Genomic DNA, 19,371 nt, shown 5'->3' on the forward strand with positions numbered 1-19,371 from the left:
TTTGTTCCTGCTTTTTATAGTTTTTCTCTTGCCTCCCTTGTAGTCAGGCTGCGACCTGTCACTTTTTCCTGCCGACAGTGGGCCTTCCGAAAGCAGTCCCCCAGGCCTTTCTAATCTGCTGCTTCCAGTCTGCTGTAGGCTGGGAAATCAGATAACCAATTATGTAACATTAACAGCTGCTGTGTCGTGGGCTCTTGCTCTGTAGCAAGTACCGCGCGTGCCCAGCACCTCTTATTTATGTGATCTAATTTAATCCTTAGAATAACCCCATGCAGTTGGGGTGATACTTCCTGTTCTTTTGATGACAGAATTTTGACCCAGAGGTGAGAGCTGGGATTTGGCCCTTCCTCTGACTCCAAAGCCCACTTAACAGTAAGGCAGGTGACACCTATCTTGGCTGGGTGAGCTTGTTTTCTGCTCACTTCCTGGTCTCAAGTCTGGAATGCAGAGGTATTTCCATGACTTCTGCTACCCAGGGGCAGTTAAGGAACAGAGAGGAAGGTACCTGAGAACAGGTGGAATCGGCAGTCACCCTGAGACTTACTATACCTGTACCATCTAACTAGAGAGTTCATCTCTTAATGTGTTGGGGCAAAAACACTAACTTGGAACTTTTGAGTCTATTTCTGGTTCACACTCATTCTCAAACACCGAGTGTGCACTCTGGGCCAGGCACCACACCAAACTTATTAGCCACTATCTCTCTTGAATTAGAACGAGCATATCTGGTTCAAGTTCCCTTCAAAAGGTGTCATTTTTTTTTTTCCGATCTACAATCTCAAGCTCTTGTAGCAAAAATTTTTTTGAAGCTAACACTTTTCCTTGAGCTGACCCAGACAAAGAATTGGTATATAACTCTGATAAATAGCACAAAACCCATTTTGTTCAACATCTGTAAGTACTATTTTTGTCCATTTGGGAAGAACATATGGGACAGAAACTTCAGATCCCTGGGTTCTAGCTCTGGGTTAGGTCACCTCTGGGCCCTGATTTCCTTACCTGAAAATTTTAAGTATTAATCTATGGTTAATGCTATGGACTGAATGCTTGTGTCCCCTCAATATTCAGATGTTGAAGTCCTAATCCCCAAAGTGGTGGTATTTGGAGGTGGGGACTTTAGGAGGTGACAAGGTCATGAGGGTGGAGCCCTCATGAATGGGGTTAGTGCCACCCTGTGTACAGACACAACGAGAAGACCGCCATCTGCAAACCAGGAAGAGGGCCCTCACCGGACACCGAATCTGCCGGCACCTTGATCTTGAACTTCCCAGACTTCAAAACTGTGAGAAATAAATGTTTGTTGTTTTAAGCCCCTCAGTCTAGTATTCATTATAGCAGTTCAAGCTAAGACAGTTAAGTAATAAACTAGTAAGTAAAGTCTAGTAAAACTCTATGAACTACCTTTCTAGAAATAAGAACTCTGTATTTATCCATAGGAGATGTGATTTATGAAAATGACTTGTCAATGGAACTCAAGCTTAATCATTAAAATCTATAAAAATAAGCATGTGTAATTTGTTTTTACCTTAATACCAATCCACCACTTACACAGGTTATATGAGATGGGTTTAACTAGTAAAGTTTGTGCCCACCCCCCTTACAAAGCTTCCCCTTGTGTACGGAGATGACTTTTGCAGATTTCTCAGAAGCCACGGCCCATTTACTTAACAAAGTTTCCTGGGAGGTGACTCCTCAACTACAGCCAGGTCCAGTGCTTGTGGGTTGCCTTTGCCACTCTGAACTAAGGAAAAAGGGAAAACAAATGACAGCCTTAATCAGAGGTGGCTTCCTGGCCACTGGCATGGGGATCAGCTTGCAGATGGTGTTTTGCTTGGCCTGCTCCTTGCTTTCTTTGTACAGTGTGGATTAGCTGACAATATTTTAAAAATAAGGAGATTGCACATAAATATATGATTTCTGGCTTCTCTTGGAAAATCATAAAGGCTGGCTATCCTAGGTCCACATTCTCAGGCAACAAGCAGCTGCTATTTGGACAGGGCAAGTGTTCTCCAGGTGGCTACAGATTCCTCTGCCTGTGGTGCTCCTGACTTGGAGGTCTGTTGTCAGACATCTTTCACTGGCCTGGCACTGTTTTCTTACACTTTCCTATGTCTCTCATTCCCATGATCTGGCATTAGGGTTTGCACCTGAGGCCACACCCACTCGACAAGTCCAGGAGGTATCACAAACAAGTCCAGGATTCAAACGAAAAGTCCTCTGGAATTGTGGTGCATGGCTGCCCTGTTTGTAATCCCTGGAAACTGACTTCTACTGGCTATTTTTTAAAACGTAAGTACATATATTACTATTTAGATAATGGTATTTTAAATTTTAGCTTAAAGATCAAGCATACCATTGTAGAATATATACTGAGATTTTAAAATATGCATTTGAGACAATATAACCATTTCAGCCAAGAAGTATTAAAATTCCTACAACTAAGTTAGAAATTATGTCCTACAGGCTTTTCAAAAACTCTTTTTACAGACTATTTAGAAGAGTTACAGGAAACCATTCCCTGCAGCAAGAAAACCTTTCTCTCTAAAGCTTCCTTGAGATGAAAAATAAAACAAGGACTCTTCCCCTTTCACACATCAATGGCTACTGATCAACAATAATAATCATAGTTCACATTTTAATTTTTAATAATATTTTTTAAAATACAGAAAATATAAAAATGTTCAATCTGCACTTTTCAAATTTTTAAGAATGCTGAGTACTCAGAAAAGATAAATATTGCAGCCACAGAATTTAGAGCTGGCAAAGAAACTTGGAATGTATTAAGTCCAATCACTTCATTTAGTAGAAATCAGTCCAGAGATGTTAAGAAACTCTTCCCAAAGTCACACAGCGAATAAGTGCCAGAGTCTGAATTCCAACATGGGACTCCTGTTTTTTGCTTATTTCTCTTTGTCTATAACTCTGACTCTGAACCACTACTGATAATATACAGAAATGGATGTTGGGGGAGGGCTGGTGGCAGGGGGAAAAAAAACCAAGAAAAAATTGGAAAGAACAGAAGACAAAAAATGAAAAATAAGCTGCTGACTGAGCAATCACCATTGTCACTGCTGTGTGAAATTTTAATTTCCTCTTTGGAAATTTAGGTTAAAAATACATCTATTTCTATTTGCAGAGTGCTCATCTTCTTTAAGTTTCACACTTCACACTTTACTTTCGAATAAATGTTTATTTTCTAATGTAATCCTAGAGATTTCACTCTGATGAGGGGAACGACTTAGGCTCTAAACATTATATCCAAGCCCCCTCAGAAGTGTGAAGGAATTTATAAAAGTCTCTTTGTACCTACAGGGAGTTAGAATGTCTTAATATAAGCCATTTGAGAGATTTATTTTGCCTCGCTCTGACATGCCTGTAGCACACATTTGGAAACCACATTTGTTCACTCATCTCAGCCTTCCACATTCTTAACGTCCATCTCAGTTTGGTCCATATCAGTCCTCAATTGTGATTATATAAAGCGGTGCCCTCTTTAAGAACAGCAGTGAAAATGAAAAACTTCACAAAGAAATGAGTTGATTAAAAAAATGTAAAAGATACCCTGTCTTCTAGTCTTTACATTTAGAATTCAGCAAGTGATAACTTACCCAGGGTAGGGAAGATACTTGAGCATAGGTCACAAGCTCCTATGCTATTTTCCTCAAAACCAAGGGTTTTCTGGGAACGACCCAGGCACGCATTTTAGCACGAAGACTTTTCTTGGCCTCCCTTTCTCTTTGGGGACACAGAGGCAGCACACGCTGCTGAGCCGTCATGACCCCACACTCAGGGGCTTGGACAGGCGGTGGTTTCTCCTAGCCAGGGCCTAAACTTGGATTTTTGTCTGCAATCCATCATTTCAAGATGTGATTTCCACCACCCCCCGCCCCTTCTCCATTTCTGGCTCACTTTATTCATTCTCCTAAGTACCTAGAAATGATATTATCAAAGATTCCATCTCAGTCCCAAAATGGATTCTGCCTAATTGATCTATGTCCTTTCATCTCCCTTTTTTTTTTTCTTTAGAAAGAAGAAATGATGAAGAAAATGTTCTTGGAATTCACTTCTGGCAGAGTCCTGTGAGCTTTGCTTTAAATTGTTAGTGAAATGCTTGACATTTTTCCTTCACTTTATAAACACTATGTGCAAATCATTCAGAATCCTAATGGAAGGTAATTTCCCATTAATGCAGGCTATAAAAATGCCATTTTCTTCTGAAACTGTGCCTTAGAAACAAACAGTACAAGATCTCTTCACACTTGCAAATTCTCCCCACAAATCAACGAAGCCCGATGCTGGAAATGGGGACGAACGCTACCACCAAGGGAACTTTCTAGAGGCAGCCTAGAAAAGGCAGAGGCATGTCATGGAGTTTGCCACAATGGAGAATCCAGTTGTGGACACTGAGCCTTCTTAAAAGCCATCTTTGGCACATCTGTGATCTCTAGCTGACCATCACCCTTCTAACAACTTAATCTGCCTAGGGACTGAGCTACTGGCCAAGAAGGAGGGGACATAAGCACTGACACGCACAGTCTGGATGAGGAAGCCAAGGAACTCACTGTCCTATCAGTGTTTTCTTCTTCCAAGTCAGATGCATACAACAGACTCCCTTTGCAACCACTTGCTGGCCCGATTCCCTCTGATCAAGAATCTTGGAAAGAAATCATTCCCGATGCTCTTGAACATTCGCTAACATTCCCCAGTATTCTTTCTTAAAGATATAAAATAAAAAATCTATAAGGTGAAGTGCCCAGACTCTGTGACCTCAGGGAAATCTCACTTAACCTCTCTGAGCCTCCACTTACTCATCTGTAAAATGGGCATAATAATGGTACTAGAAATGTGTCTGAAGTATTTAATACATGACCTGACCCCTAGTAAGGACTCAATACGTGTAACTGCTATATTGTTAAATTATTATTTATTACTGCTTTATTTTTTATCACTTCCTCGCAATATTCTTACGAGGATGAAATGAGTTATGTATATAAAGCATCAAATAATAATACCTGGCTTATTTTTGGTACTCAAGTGCTATGTCCTTATGCCCTTAAATGTTACTTTAATTAAAAGACTTTTTCATTTTTATTTTATGCCAGTCTGCGAGGTCAAATTCAGTATAGGTAGATGAAAACACCTTCATCAAAGGAAAACTGAGTTCTCTCTCATAGCAAATGAGAGCATGGTATCTTGGGAGCTTGACTGGAGGCCTCATCTCCAAGAACTACCCCCCTGTTTGGATGCAGGCTGTAAGGGCAGAGAAGGTGGGGTAGGGATTGAGTCCTGGGGTCCTGGGGTCTGCTGATTCTGCTTCATTCAGATATAATACAGGGAGGGAGGTGGGCTGGAGTTGGGACTCATTTTCAAAGTTTTTAGTTAGTTTGTTTATGTTCAGCTTCTTTCTAAACAGAAATTTTGAAATGGATTACAATGACATATGTATTCAGAATAGAGGTTTTACAAACCAGAAATAGAAAAGTAAAGCCATCTAAAGTAGGGAAACAACATATTTTCATCCAAACATGAGAAACCGTGAGTAAAGGTGGGAGGGGACTATTAAAAATGATACTAGAGCAACAGACATACACTGCAAACTAGGATGCATGGTCGCCCTCCACAAAGGGGAGGAGGAGCACATGCACTAGCTGTGGTCATTTTAATGACTGCTGTGCTTGAACTTCACATCTGGCATTGAGCTTCCTGGGGGCAGGGAGAATAGAGAATATAATGGGGTACACAATTTTCTTTAAAGAAGGAAGTACACCTATTCTTCAAAAGCCATCAATTTTCTCATTATGAAATACATTTCTGTTTACTCAAATATTCTTACTGAAATACAATTTAGAGAATATCTTGAAAACAAGAAAATATTGCCCATAATCCTACCATTTAGCCTGGTCTACATGCAGATATTGATTTACAAAGTTGTAATCATAGAACACTTATAACTCTGTGTCTTTCTTTTCAACTTAATATCAAACCATAAACATTTTTATGTTGCTACATAATTTCCATGTTAGTAAGGTTGAATAGCTGCATACTACCCCATTTGATATACCACTGCCTACTTAACCATTATCCTACTATTGACAAATATATATAAATAAATATTGGTCATTAGGCTGTTCCCACATAACTTTTTCTTCCTCTATATAGTGCTGTAATAGATAGAGGAATATGCTTTTGCTTAAATTATTTCTTTAGGATACATTTCCAGGAATGAAGCCACGGAGAGTATATAAACATTTTTCTTAATTTTGATAGATACTGCTAAGTTGATTTCCCAATGAGTCACCCCAGGGGTTGGCAGACTATGGCCTTCGGGCCAAGTAATGTTTTAATGGAACACAGCCATGCCCATCCATTTTCATATTGTCTACGGCTGCTTTCACACCAGAACAGAGTTGAGAAGTTGCAACAGAGACCATATAGCCCACGAAGTGGAAACTATTGGGCTGGCCAAAAAGTTCGTTCGTGTTTTTCGTAAGAAAACCCGAACGAACTTTTGGGCCAACCCAATATTTACGACCTGTCCCAGTACAAAAAGAGCTTGTTAACCCTGAGATTATCCTAATGTACGTTCCCGTACTGCCTGTACATGGTACCACATTCTAACAGAAATGAATTATGTGGGGTCAGACATTTTCTTCCACAACATATTTGTAGTAGATGTTCGTGCTAGAAACTGCAAGCTGGCCATCAAAACCCTCTCTTTCCTTCTTCACAGTAATATAATGTTAGGATGTGGCTCTCCAGCTAACCTCCCCCGCAACCTTTGCAGCTAGTTGTTGTCCTGTGACTAAGCTCTCCCCAGTGGGATGGCAGTGGAAGTGACGTGAACCACCTTTGGCTCATTTCCCTAAGAGGAAATCTCTAGCCCTGGACTTCCATTCTTAATTTCTATCTTGTTTGAACCATTGCTCTCTTGAGTTTCTGTATGACAGTAACTACTATTACCCTAACTACCATGCAAAACCTGGTACCAGAAGTGGGGTATTGTCATGATAAAAGCTAAAATTAGTGGCTCTGACTCAGTGGCCAGGTAGTGATGAAGAAGAAACAGATATAATCGGTGTGAAAGCCGGTGACCCTTGTTAGGGTGTGGAAAAACATATGGTAAAACTTTTGCCTATGATAACTTTCAAAGCATACCACATACCAGGAGCTCTAAAGGAAGGAACTGGAGAAAACAGAATATTAGTGGATGTTACCTCCCAGCCTTGGTACATCTAGCAAATTATTATAAGAAGGAGAAGAACTGCACAGTTTGCAAGCAAAGATAAAAGAGAAGAGAGAAAAATCAAGACGTTGGGTCCCAGCATATTAGAAAAGCTTCTGTACCCCAAGGAACAGAAGATAAGCAGGTTGTGCTCCAAATCATTCTCAGAGACTTCTCTCAACCCAGTGAAGGCACCTAGTTCCACAGCAAAGATTAATCTAAAAGTATTGCCTTCTCACTCAAGTCTGCTGTTTCAGATGGCCTCAAGGTAGCCTCAATAAGCTAAGAAAGGTTAGACAAGAAAGGAAAGAAGTAAGGCAGTCTTAAGAGCTATATCTAAGAAAGAAACGTGGATGTGATTACCCGCACATGGAACTGCCTGGGAGATACAGATCAGAAGCCATTCCGTTTTTGGAGGCACTGAATTGTGAAAGGAAGTGCGGGTCTAACCTGAAAACATCTGCATCTATTGAAACTTGAAGAACCTCAAGGCCCCCAAGCAGCAGTAAGCACAATTCTCACAGGAGGCAGGTTTCCAAAGGCCACTTCAGATGTGAAGTGAAGATATGGAAGCCATGAAGGACTTCTGAGAAGGCAAATCTAAGTACCTACGGGATAAAGGACAGGAGCGATTCCTCCTGCCACCTTCCAAGGGAGCAGAACCAGAGTCTAATCTTCTTTCACTGACATAGTCCTTGCCATTCCTGTCCAGCAGAATTCCATCATTTTTATAGACTAGTGCCTGCTTTGTATTTCCCGATGTAACTAGGTATGGCTGCCCAGCTAGAGACTGCACTTCCCAACTTGCTTTGCCACGACCTGTGGTCATTGGATCTGAGTTCTCATCCCTGGAATGTGAGTGTGTCATTCCTGCCTGGCTTAAGAGGAAATGTCTAGCCTCGCCTTCTGTTCTTTCTCCCCTTCCTTCTGGCTGGAGTGGCAACAACTAGCACAACTTGGAAGCCACAGGATGATGAAGATGGCAGAGCTACCATCAGCTGTGTCTCCTGAGTGACTCCACTGACGAGAACCACCCATCCTCTTGGAATATCCTCCCTGGATTGTTGCATGAGTGAGAAAATCTTATTTTGTTGAGCATTCGTTGTACTTTGGGTGTCTCTTCTTTTTTAAATAGAAACTAGTGTTACCCTAATACAATACAAAAGAACTTCCCAGAGAACTGTATCTGAGTATCCTCTTGATAATATTTTAATGAAATCAATTTTATTCAAATAACTTTGAATAAAACTTTACATCAAAATGTAAATTGAAAAGCAGTACTACATGCTATAAAGAGACTGTAACCGTGAGCATAATTATGATGAAAAATAGACAATTTTTTTAAATTCAAGGTAGGTACTTTTGCCTGCAGAAGACTTTTAGCCTGAGGCCTATCTTCTCTGTTAAAACTGGACATAAAAATATTCCAGCACAAAGCTGTAGCTTTATCTCCTTGAAATCAGAATAACTAAAAGAGAATTGAAAAAAAGAATAATTTTCTCATGATGTGATTCAAGGTTCTCTAGCTCTATATCCATTTAGCACCTAAAGCCATCTTGGGTAACAAACAGCAGAGAGATGCAGCCAGTGGGACGTATGACACTGAATGACTTGAAGTTTGCATTAATCCAGCAGACTGAGTGCAAGATCGCAGCCTTCCTTTCATGTATCGAATCACTAATGATTATAAAATAGGTATGTCTTTAATTCCAAACAATGAATGAACAAGAATGAACACTGTTGGTAGACCATAAATTATGAGGAATATAAGGAATATCTGAAAGATGGAAAGCAGCAGATGGAGGAAATGAAGCTCAAAATGGTTCCCAAAGAGAGATGCAACAAAAGTGGATTTGGAGGATGCCCAAAACTCAGAGTAAGCGGTATTGGGAGCTGGATGACTGGTTGGCATTCTGGGAAAAGAGCAGTTTGGTAAGTCCTCCCATCCTGGCTTTGTACCAAGTACCTGGGAGCCCAGGCGTCTGCCTCCAGGAAGGAGTATTGAGTGCAGGGACCTGAAAGAGTGCCATGAGGAATGTAACCAGCCAGACAACTAGAAACCAGTGCACCTCACCCAGTGGAGCATCCCTAATCCCTGAAAACCATGGAAAATAGGCAGCAGTAATAGCACTATGGGCAAACTAACATGGAATCTCAAATTAACAGTTATGCACAGAACCAAGAATCATCGTTTATCCATTAATGCTTGGCAAAAATTGAAGTCTAATGACACAGGTATGGGGAAGCATGTATTGCTCCATTCATGGTAGTGTACCCGTTTTAGCAGGTAATTTGGAAATATCTATGATCACTTAAATGCATTCACTCTAACTCAGTAATTTCATTTCCAAGAAAGACTTGCCCATCAGCATGTGGAGGCAGATAAAGGACATTCTTTTTAGCAAATAACTGGAAACAACCTTAATGTCCATTAATGGTGAAATGGTATATATAATGGAAAACTATGAAGCCATTAAAAACTAGTGGGCTAACATATATACAATGGAATATTAGTCAGCCATGAAAAAGAATGAAATAGTGTCATTTGCAGCAACATGGATGGACCTAGAGATTGTCATACTGAGTGAAGTAAGTCAGACAAAGACAAGTATCATATGATACCACGTATATGTGGAACCTAAAAAAAATGGTACAAATGAACTTTTTACAGAATAGAAATAGAGTCACAGATGTAGAAAACAAACTTATGGTTACCAGTGGGAAGAAGGCGGGGGAGGGATAAAATGGGAGATTGGGATTGACATATACACACTACTATATATAAAACAGATAACTAACAAGGACCTACTGTATAGCACAGGGAACTCTACTCAATACACTGTAATGACCTATATGGGAAAAGAATCTAAAAAACGGTGAGTGTATATATATGTATAACTGAATCACTCTGCTATACACCTGAAACTAACACAACATTGTAAATCAACTATACTCCAATAAAAATTATTTTAAAATAGTGGGATAGATCTATATGCATGACATGGAAATAACTCCAAGAAATAGTGATACATTTATAAAAGCTAACCACAGAACAATACATCTAGTATGATCTTGTATTTAAAAAACAGCAAAAAATCTAAAACGGTGTGTATATCGTGTATCTATCAAATGTGTGCACATAAATAGATATGACAGTGTTCATACCAAATTTTTAACAATGGCTACTCTTAGAGAGGGGCTTGGGATGGAGTGGGTGATCATAGGAAACTAGAGCATGATTTATACCACTTGAATTTTATTTTTCTCAGTTTGACCGTTTTATTTAGGAATATATTTGTGCCATTTGTCTAATTAAAAAATAATGATGCAGAACTTAAGGCAGTGCCTGCTATATAGCAGGTGCTCAACATATGCTAATTCAAACTTTTTTAAAATTAGTAAAATATTTGGAAAGTGTTAAAAATGTAAATATAAAGGATAATGTAGCATGATGTTTCTATGGCCAAGGTTTGACACATTAGAAGGCAATAAGTGAAGTGATGGAATTCTTCCTTGATATAGGTACTCGAAACAAGGAAGTAGGAAAAGGGGCATTACTAGAGGGAAAAGGGAATTCACCAAATAACCTAAGAGAGAAATCTGAGGTCTCAAGGTAATCACACAGAATACAGCAATAAGCAGTAAGCGAACGCTTCCAGCAGAGCTGTACTGAAGGGCACACAGCACCCACAGAATGGTCATCTCACCTGTTGTCTTTGCTGAAGAGGTGGTGGATACCCCATTGAGCTCACTAGGACTCCTTTTTATGGGCCGTGGCTTGTATTCTCGTTTGGGGATGTTGGATGCAGCCGATATTCTGTAATACAGATTTGAAGGTCAGTCAGACAGCTGATGAAGAAAGCAAAGCCTCCAAGCCTATGTTTGCTCTGCTGTGATAAGCCTACAAATTTAGGTCCTCGGTGATGGTCGTGAAGGGGGTGATTTTTACACATTGATTCGTGAGTAGCCCAAAGTGATAGCTTTGATATCCCGAATGTAGTTTTTCAACTATATGCAGATATACCTCATTTTATTGCACTTCACAGATATTGCGTTTTTTATAAATTGAAGGTTTGTGGCGATCCTGTGTACTATAGGTGCCATTCTTCCAAAAGCATTTGCTCACTTTGCATCTCTGTCACATTTTGGTAATTCTCAAAATATTTCAAACTTTTTCTTTATTATTATATCTGTTGTGGTGATCTGTGATCAGTGATTTTTGATGTTACTCTTGTAATTATTATGGGCCCCACAAACTGCGCCATGTAAGACGGCAATCTTAACTGATAAATGTGTGTGTTCTGACTGCTGCAGCTACCACCTCCAGCTGTTCCCCCATCTCTCTCTCTCTCTCCTCAGGCCTCCCTATTCCCTAAGACACAACAAAATAGAAATTAGGCCAATTAATAACCCTATAATGGCCTCTAAGTCTTCAAGTGAAACGGTCTCATATTGCTCACTTTAAATCAAAAGCTAGAAATGACTACGCTGAGTGAGGAAGGGATGTCCAAAGCCAAGATAGGCCAAAAGTTAGGCTTCTTGCACCAAACAGCCAAGTTGTGAATGCAAAGGAAATGTTCTTGAAGGAAATTAAAATTGCTATTCCAATGAACACACAAATGGTAAGAAGGTGAAACAGGCTTATTGCTGATATGGAGAAAGTTGTAGTGATCTGGGTAGAAGATCAAACCAGCTACAACATTCCCTTAAACCAAAGCCTAATCCAGAGCAAGGCCTTAACTCTCTTCAATTCAGCAAAGTCTGAGAGAGGTGAGGAAGCTGCAGAAGAAAGTTTGAAGCTAGCAGCTGTTGGTTCAGGAGGTTTAAGGAAAAAAGCCGTCTCCATAACATAAAAGTGCAAGGTGCTGATGTAGGAGCTGTAGCAAGTTATCCAGAAGATCAAGCTAAGATCATTAATGAAGGTGGTTACATTAAACAACCGATTTTCAATGTAGATGAAACAGCCTTCTATTGGAAGATGCCATCTAGGACTTTCATAGCTAGAGAGGAGAAGTCAATGTCTGGTTTCAAAGCTTCAAAGGACAGGCTGACTCTCTTGTTAGAGGCTAATGCAGCTGGTGACTTTCAGTTGAAGCCAATGCCCATTTACCATTCTGAAAATCCTAGGGCCCTTAAGAATTATGCTGAATCTACTCTGCCTGTGCTCCAGAAATGGAATAGCAAAGCCTGGATGATAACACATCTGTTCACAGCATGGTTGACTGAATATTTTAAGGCCACTGCTGAGACCTACTGCTCAGAAAAAAAGATTCCTTTCAAAATATTACTGCTCATTGACAATGCACCTGGTCATCCAAGAGCTCTGATGGAGATGTACAATGAGATCAGTGTTGTTTCATGCCTCCTAACTCAACATCCATTCTGCAGCCCATGGATCAAGGAGTGGTGTCGACTTTCAAATCTTATTCTCGAAAAAATACATTTTATAAGGCTCTAGCTGCCATAGACAGTGGTTCCTCTTATGGATCTGGGCAAAGTAAGCTGAAAGCCTTCTGGAAAGGACTCATCAGTCTAAATGCCATTAAGGACATTTATGTTTATGGGAAGAGGTCAGAATATCTACATTATCAGGAGTTTGGAAGAAGAATTCCAACCCTCATGTATGACTTTGAGGGATTCAAGACATCAGTGGAGGAAGTAACTGCAGATGTGGTGGAAACAGCAAGAGAACTAGAATTAGAAGTGGAACCTGAAGATGTGACTGAATTGCTGCAATCTCATGATAAAATTTTAACAGATGAGGAGTTGCTTCTTATGGATGAGCAAAGAAAGTGGTTTCTTGAGATGGAATCTACTCCTGGTGAAGATGCTGTGAAGATTGTTGGAACGGCAACAAAGGATTTAGAATATTATAAAACTTAGTTGATAAAGCAGCAGCAGGGCTTGAGAGGATTGACTCCAATTTTGAAAAAAGTTCTACTGTGGGTAAAATGCTATCCAATAGCATTGCCTGCTACAGAGAAAACATTTGTGAAAGGGAGAGTCAATCAATGCAGCAAACTTCACTGTTGTCTTCTTTTAGAAGCTGTCACAGCCTCCCAGCCTTCAGCAGCCACCACCCTGACCAGTCAGCAGCCATTAACATTGAAGCAAGACCCTCCACCAGCAAAAAAGATTAGGACTTGCTGAAGGCTCAGGTGATGGTTAGCTTTTTTTTAGCAATAAAGTATTTTTAAATTAGGGTATATACATTGGGTTTTTTTTAGACACAATGCTATTGCACACTTACCAGACTACAGTTTAGTGTAAACATAACTTTTATATGCACTAGGAAACCAAAAACTCTGTGTGACTCACTTTATTGCAATATTTGCTTTACTGTGGTAGTCTGGAACCAAATTCCCAATCTCTCCTAGGTATGCCTATATTTGTAAAGTATTTGTCTCTCATAAAGTCTCTGAGGCATCTAGCAAGTTACAGGGATGAACTGGGCACTCAACAACGTTAGCTTCCTTCTCTTTTTCCTCATATAAAGATAGAATTAAGAAAAGATGCTCATGTGAGCAGTAGATGAACTACCTGCCTACAAAAGTGGATAGTTCAGAGACTGTACACACCTTTTGTCTTCCCTCTATAATTACTGCATTGATTTAAGCAAAAATCCCTCCAGATTTATTCACTATAATCATCCTGTGTAAAACAATTTTCTGTTATCAAACCTGGTCAAAACTTAGGGTAGTTTTTTAACCCAGTATTTTAATTAATAGGTTTACCATGAACACTACATATATCACTAATTTTCAGAAAAGTAGAGGATACACTTATCAGTAAAGTCACAGGGAACCCAGCAATGTTTCTTTGACCATTCAGAGGGTATTTTTGACTCTTTCAATATCTTTCAGAGTCAATGTTATGAACACGGGCTGGTATTTGTGCTCGTGAAGTAAAAACACATCTTTTTTGAGACATTTTTGAATATCATCTCACTCCTCTCCACATCCCTAGATGTTGGGGAGGGAGTATATGCCATCCCACCCTCAGCTAAACTCTCATCAAGTCAGCAGTGAAGCCAGGACAGCTCTGTAAGGGCTGAATTCGAAGGCAAGTGAGCAACTTTGGTTGCCCTAAACACAGGTCATGAGTAAGGGCTTGAGTGAAAAGAAAAAGGAGAAAAGCTGCCAGATCCCTTTTCCCAGTTCTGTCCTATTGGCCAAAGCCATGTATTTATTATCTCAGTGCTATCCCACACCCAACCATGAAAGCCAGCTAAAGAAAATTCAAAACAGAATGGGGCAGTGGGAAGGGGAAGATGGAGAGAAAGAGAGAGAGACTGATTTCGATTGATTTTAACTCTGCAGCCCTAAGCTTATAATGAATGTGAAGGTTCTTACCGCATCTGTAGCTTGCTCTGTAGCTCCTGCAGAATCTCTGTGGACTGTTTGTGATAGTCTAAAGCTGCCTCTATAAACACGGCCAACTGGCTGACTTGTTCTACCTGCAGCAGAAGTGGAAAATTACTCCATGGAGGCCAGCGCCTGTGTAATGTTCAGAAAGAGAAGAGACCAGCAACAAAGACCCAGCTTTGCAGGGAAGCGTCCTGTCTGCCTGGGCTCTGGTCTATTTCATGTCATTTCATCACAAAGTAATGATCACATAGATCATGGTATAGAGCTATAAATGCTGGAAAAACATGTTCAAATTTATTTGTGATTATGAAGTTGATTTAACTCAATAAAAAAAGTCTACTTTTCCAATTAGATGATCTTCTCAGGAGATGTTTACGCTATAAAGTTCATGGATCTGAAAACGGAGAGATAAAGCTTTTCCAGTTACAACTGAAGCCAAGGTTTAGTAAATGAACTGCTTCCTTAGCGAAGTGTCTCTACGGGCACTTTCTAGCTAAGTCACATCAAGAAATTAAGTAAATTAAGCTGTTCTCGGATAAGAAGGGAAGCCAGGAAGCAGGGCACACACCAGGCCAAGACTTGCCAGCCCCCTATATGTTTTTGTTGCCCCCTATATGTTTTTGTTGCTATCAGCACAAAATCATTTCCCTGAAAAAAACAGCCCAAAGGAATAAACTAGAAAGACTCTGGCAGCTCTCTTTCCCATGAACCAAGACATTCATGAAATTAGTGACCAAATTACAGTGGATGTAAAAAAATAAAATGAAAAAGTTATGTTACATAAAAAAGCCTGGAAGGCCTGGGGATGCATAATTTGAGGAAGAGCCATCTCCAGTAGGGCACTGGAGCTCCATTCCCTGCTTCCCTACATGTTTGCGGGGCCGCTACAGAAAGAATGATTCATTAAACTGATTTCCACAAGCCTCAGAGGCAGGACCACTGGGTTGAGGTGATGGGACGGGGAGGGGGTGGGAGGCAGCGTGAATCCCGTGAACTCCAGAACCAGACAAAGGCACAAATCAAAATCAATCCCCCTCTTTCCTAAGCTTCCCCATAGTCTATGCATCACCTCCTTACTTCATTTGCTAATCAGCTTAGCGGAAAGTCTGCCTGTTTATTCACCCTTACACCCTCACCCTGCAAAACCAATCATGGACTCCTTTGCCTTCAAAGATCCAAGCTATTTTCATTTGCTATTATTGACTGCATTTTAGCTGTCTATACTTTCATTTTCCTTGCCCATGTACACCATTTTAAACACGGGTTCATGTTCATGTAAGATATACATGGACTTCCACTTGGGCCATACTGTGATCAGCGTCTGCACGATGAAATCCCACTGTATTACATTTACTTTACCACACTCTGTGGCTGGAAGAGCAACAAGCCTAGCCTTAAATTTCCAAAAACTCAATAAACAAAACAAAGACAGCCTGGCCCCTACAAAATCCTAAGGATTTCTTAAGTTTCACCTCTTTGGCTTTTACACATACTTTTAAATAAGTCCAGCACCACAGCCTAACAGGATCACAGTAGAATCTGCTATGGATTCCTTACAGTGTAAGAGCTGTGTGCTGGTTAAAATCTGCACCACACTTCTCTATCTTTAGTAAAGTTAATTTATATATTAGTACCCACTTCGAAATATGTTTGACATCTTATAATTTTTAAGGGAACAGTGAAAGGTAGTTGAATGAATATTCCTTGAAACACACGTGGTGTTGGGAGGGGGCATCGCCAGCTATCATCTCTGATGTGGCTAGAACACTAGATTATGTATTCCAGAGAGGCATTTGGATTCATTGGATGGCTGACTTTGGGAAGGAAATGGATCTTGGGGTCCCTTAAAACCTGGAAGACAACAGCAGTGCTGTACATCGCCTGCACATAGTAGGTGCTCAATGCAACTGCTGAAGAGGTGGTTATGAAGCTATAAGTCTCTTGTTGACAGTGAAGCCATGTGGTGCCCCAAGTGGATTATCTGCCTTTCCCTGCCAGAAAAATGGAAGCTTCCAGCTGTCCCCAGGCCATGAGCAGTGAGCTGTATGCAGGCGGCCTCTGCTTCCCAAACCCCAATGAGAATTCAATACCTGGACCGGCAGAATCAAGGTTGCAATAAACCCAGGCCTGGCAAGAGTCAAAACCTGTCCAGAAGGTAAAACATTTCTTCCACTGGCCACACCACTCAATTTGGCAAATTCATCTATTGAAGCAGGAAACGTCACCTGGGATGAGAAGAAAAACTTAATTCCACTGCCACCTGAGACCTGTGCTGCCACTTGGCTGGTGCCGTCTTGAGAGTAAAGTGTGACCTCACACCCCGGAAGGGTTCCCATGACACACACAGTGGAACAGAATTACCAGAGAATTAGCTCCGGTCTCTGAAAGTAAAGTGCACTTGCTGTTACAGATAAGGTCACACCCAGCTCAGACGCCTCAGGTGAGAAACTCGTGATGCAAACAGACTTCCCTATGGGGCTAGAGGTGAAGGAGGCAGAGACCAGACAAAGGCAATGCTGGCTGACAAAGGGGCGGGGTGAGGACTATGACACTACCTGGGAGGTACATGGAACCATGAAACCAGGAGCTTTTGGTAGACAGAAAAGTGGCCCCCAAACACGTCCAAGTCCTATTTCTCCAAATCTGTGAATATATTACTAGATGGCAAGAGGGCCTTTGCAGATGTGATTTATGTAAAGGATCTGGGATTAGGAGATTACCTGCATCATCTGGGTGGGCCCAATATAATTCCAGGGTCCTTTAAGAAGAAGGCAGGAGGGTTAGAGTAAGAAAAGGAGATGCGTCAGTGGAAGCAGAACCAGAGTGAGAGATTTGAAGATGCTTCACTCCTGGCTTTGAAGTGGAGGAAGAGGCTATGAACCAAGGGATGCAGGTGGCCTCTAGAAGTTGGAAAAGACAAATAAATGGGTTCTTCCCTACAGCCTCCAGAAGGAATTCAGCCCTGCCAATACCTTGATTTTAGGACTTCCAACCTCCAGTCTTTAAGATAATAGATTTGTGTTGTTTTAAGCCACAGATTTGTGATGATTCAGCAGCAATAGGACACTGCCATTTCAGAGCTGCTTTGGCCTATTCTCAAATGAAGCAAAATCTAACAATGGGACTAGCTCTGGTCAGGGACCCCTGTTTATGGGGGATGGGAGTTGTTACCTTGAGACTCATAGGAACCAAACTCATGGGGCTAATGAACCCACTGAGGCTGCTGGAAGTACCTTAGCCCTGGGGACGGGGGCAGAGACTAAGAGCGGGAGAAGTTCCCAAGAGCTGTGGAAAGCGTCCAGGGACACTTGGGTGGGATCTGAGCCACTGGGGGAGCCTGTGGACCAACAGCCATTGAGGGGGCTTGTGGAACTTTGGTTGTACCAAAGGAAGAATGGCTCAAAGGACTACATAGTAAAGGCCCTCTAAGATCAACTCTGCAACAGGGATATGGAAATTGGGGTGGCAGAGAAGGAGCAGGGCTGTGAAATCTCCTCAGACCCTCCAACAATCAGTTACCAAGGGACTGGTCGGTAGCCAGGTAAATGGGCACAGAGGCACACTCTGAAGACCACGGAGAGAACAGAGAGAACTTGACGTGAATAGGTAATGCCCCGCCCAGATCCTTGGAATATACAGTACACACAGCATGCATGAATGCAGAAATGTGCATCTCCCGGGACCTGGCAAGCTGTCCCCTTTCACAACTGAAATGACGTACTTCCAATGGAGGCCACCTTCGATGTGAATTGTGATAATCCAACTGATTTCTGGCTCTGTCATATCAAAGACTCCACTCTTTTTGGATTCCTCAGAGAAGCTGGAGGAAAATTTCTCAGGAATTTTGCAGTCTGGTCATAAACAGATGCCTTTTCCAATAAGGCAAAGGCCTTTATTTAGAGTTTCTGAGAAAGTTTGAGTCAGGCCATTAAATTCGTATTAAATTAATAACATGGATAATAATCCTCTACACTCTTATTCTCCACTTTATACTTCTAAAGAATTTCTTGCATGCAGGGTTTCATTTGCCTGACACTGTAACGGTGAAAGTGACTTTCTAGGGGCATATAGCTGAACAGAGGCAAAACCACAACCATATTTCAGGTCTTTCCCTCTTTGTCGGGAGTGCTTTCTTTCTACTAGTCCGATACTTCCTAAATGCCTTATTCGATATATCACAAGTCCCTCGATATGTCAATAATAAAATAATAATAATAGTGGTGTGGAAGAGTTCTATTGTCAAATAAGTTTGAGAAACTGCCTTGTGTATCCTCTTTTAGGAATCTCCCGGAGATTAATTTTTCATATATTCATATAAAGACTCTGAAAAGTCTTGTGATAAAGCAAACCTGTTTCATTTTGGTTAACCCAGGCTTTCCCAAACTTATTTGACCATAAAGACATCATTCACGCAACACACACTACATCCCATGGAATGAATTTTGGGAAACACCACTCTAGACCAATGGAAAGAACCCAGGAATCTGGAATCTAGTAATTCCACTTGTTCTGGGAGCCCATGGACAGAGGGAGGGTCCCCAGGCTGGGGATTTGTATCAGGAGAGCTTAGAGGATATTGCAGGTGCCTGGCCTCATCGGACTGAAATGGCATCTTCTGTGTGATATTTCTGGCCCCTGCCAACGTCCAAGACCTACATTCCATTATGTCGTGTTGTGAAGAATAAACTTCTCTGCGAAGACAGAAGAGGAGAGTGTTAACAGGCCTAGGGGTGATTTAGCATTCCCAAGAAATGGCAGTGGAGACGGGGAACCAACTGCTGA

General features: G+C 41.1%; 1 protein-coding gene across 1 annotated transcript in view; it reads right to left on the reverse strand.

The window, feature by feature from the left end:
- SH3GL3 (SH3 domain containing GRB2 like 3, endophilin A3) overlaps nucleotides 1–19,371 on the reverse strand; it is a gene marked incomplete at its 5' end in the record, with an annotated part of 143,852 nt that overhangs the window by 11,057 nt on the left and 113,424 nt on the right. The window contains 2 exons of the mRNA XM_082617474.1: nucleotides 10,930–11,039; nucleotides 14,575–14,678. Of these exons, the coding sequence (XP_082473600.1) occupies nucleotides 10,930–11,039; nucleotides 14,575–14,678 (214 nt within the window). The remainder of the gene's footprint in view (nucleotides 1–10,929; nucleotides 11,040–14,574; nucleotides 14,679–19,371) is intronic.

This window comes from Mesoplodon mirus (assembly GCF_964341445.2).
Source record: "Mesoplodon mirus genome assembly, chromosome: 4".
Taxonomy (NCBI): Eukaryota; Metazoa; Chordata; class Mammalia; order Artiodactyla; family Ziphiidae; genus Mesoplodon; species Mesoplodon mirus.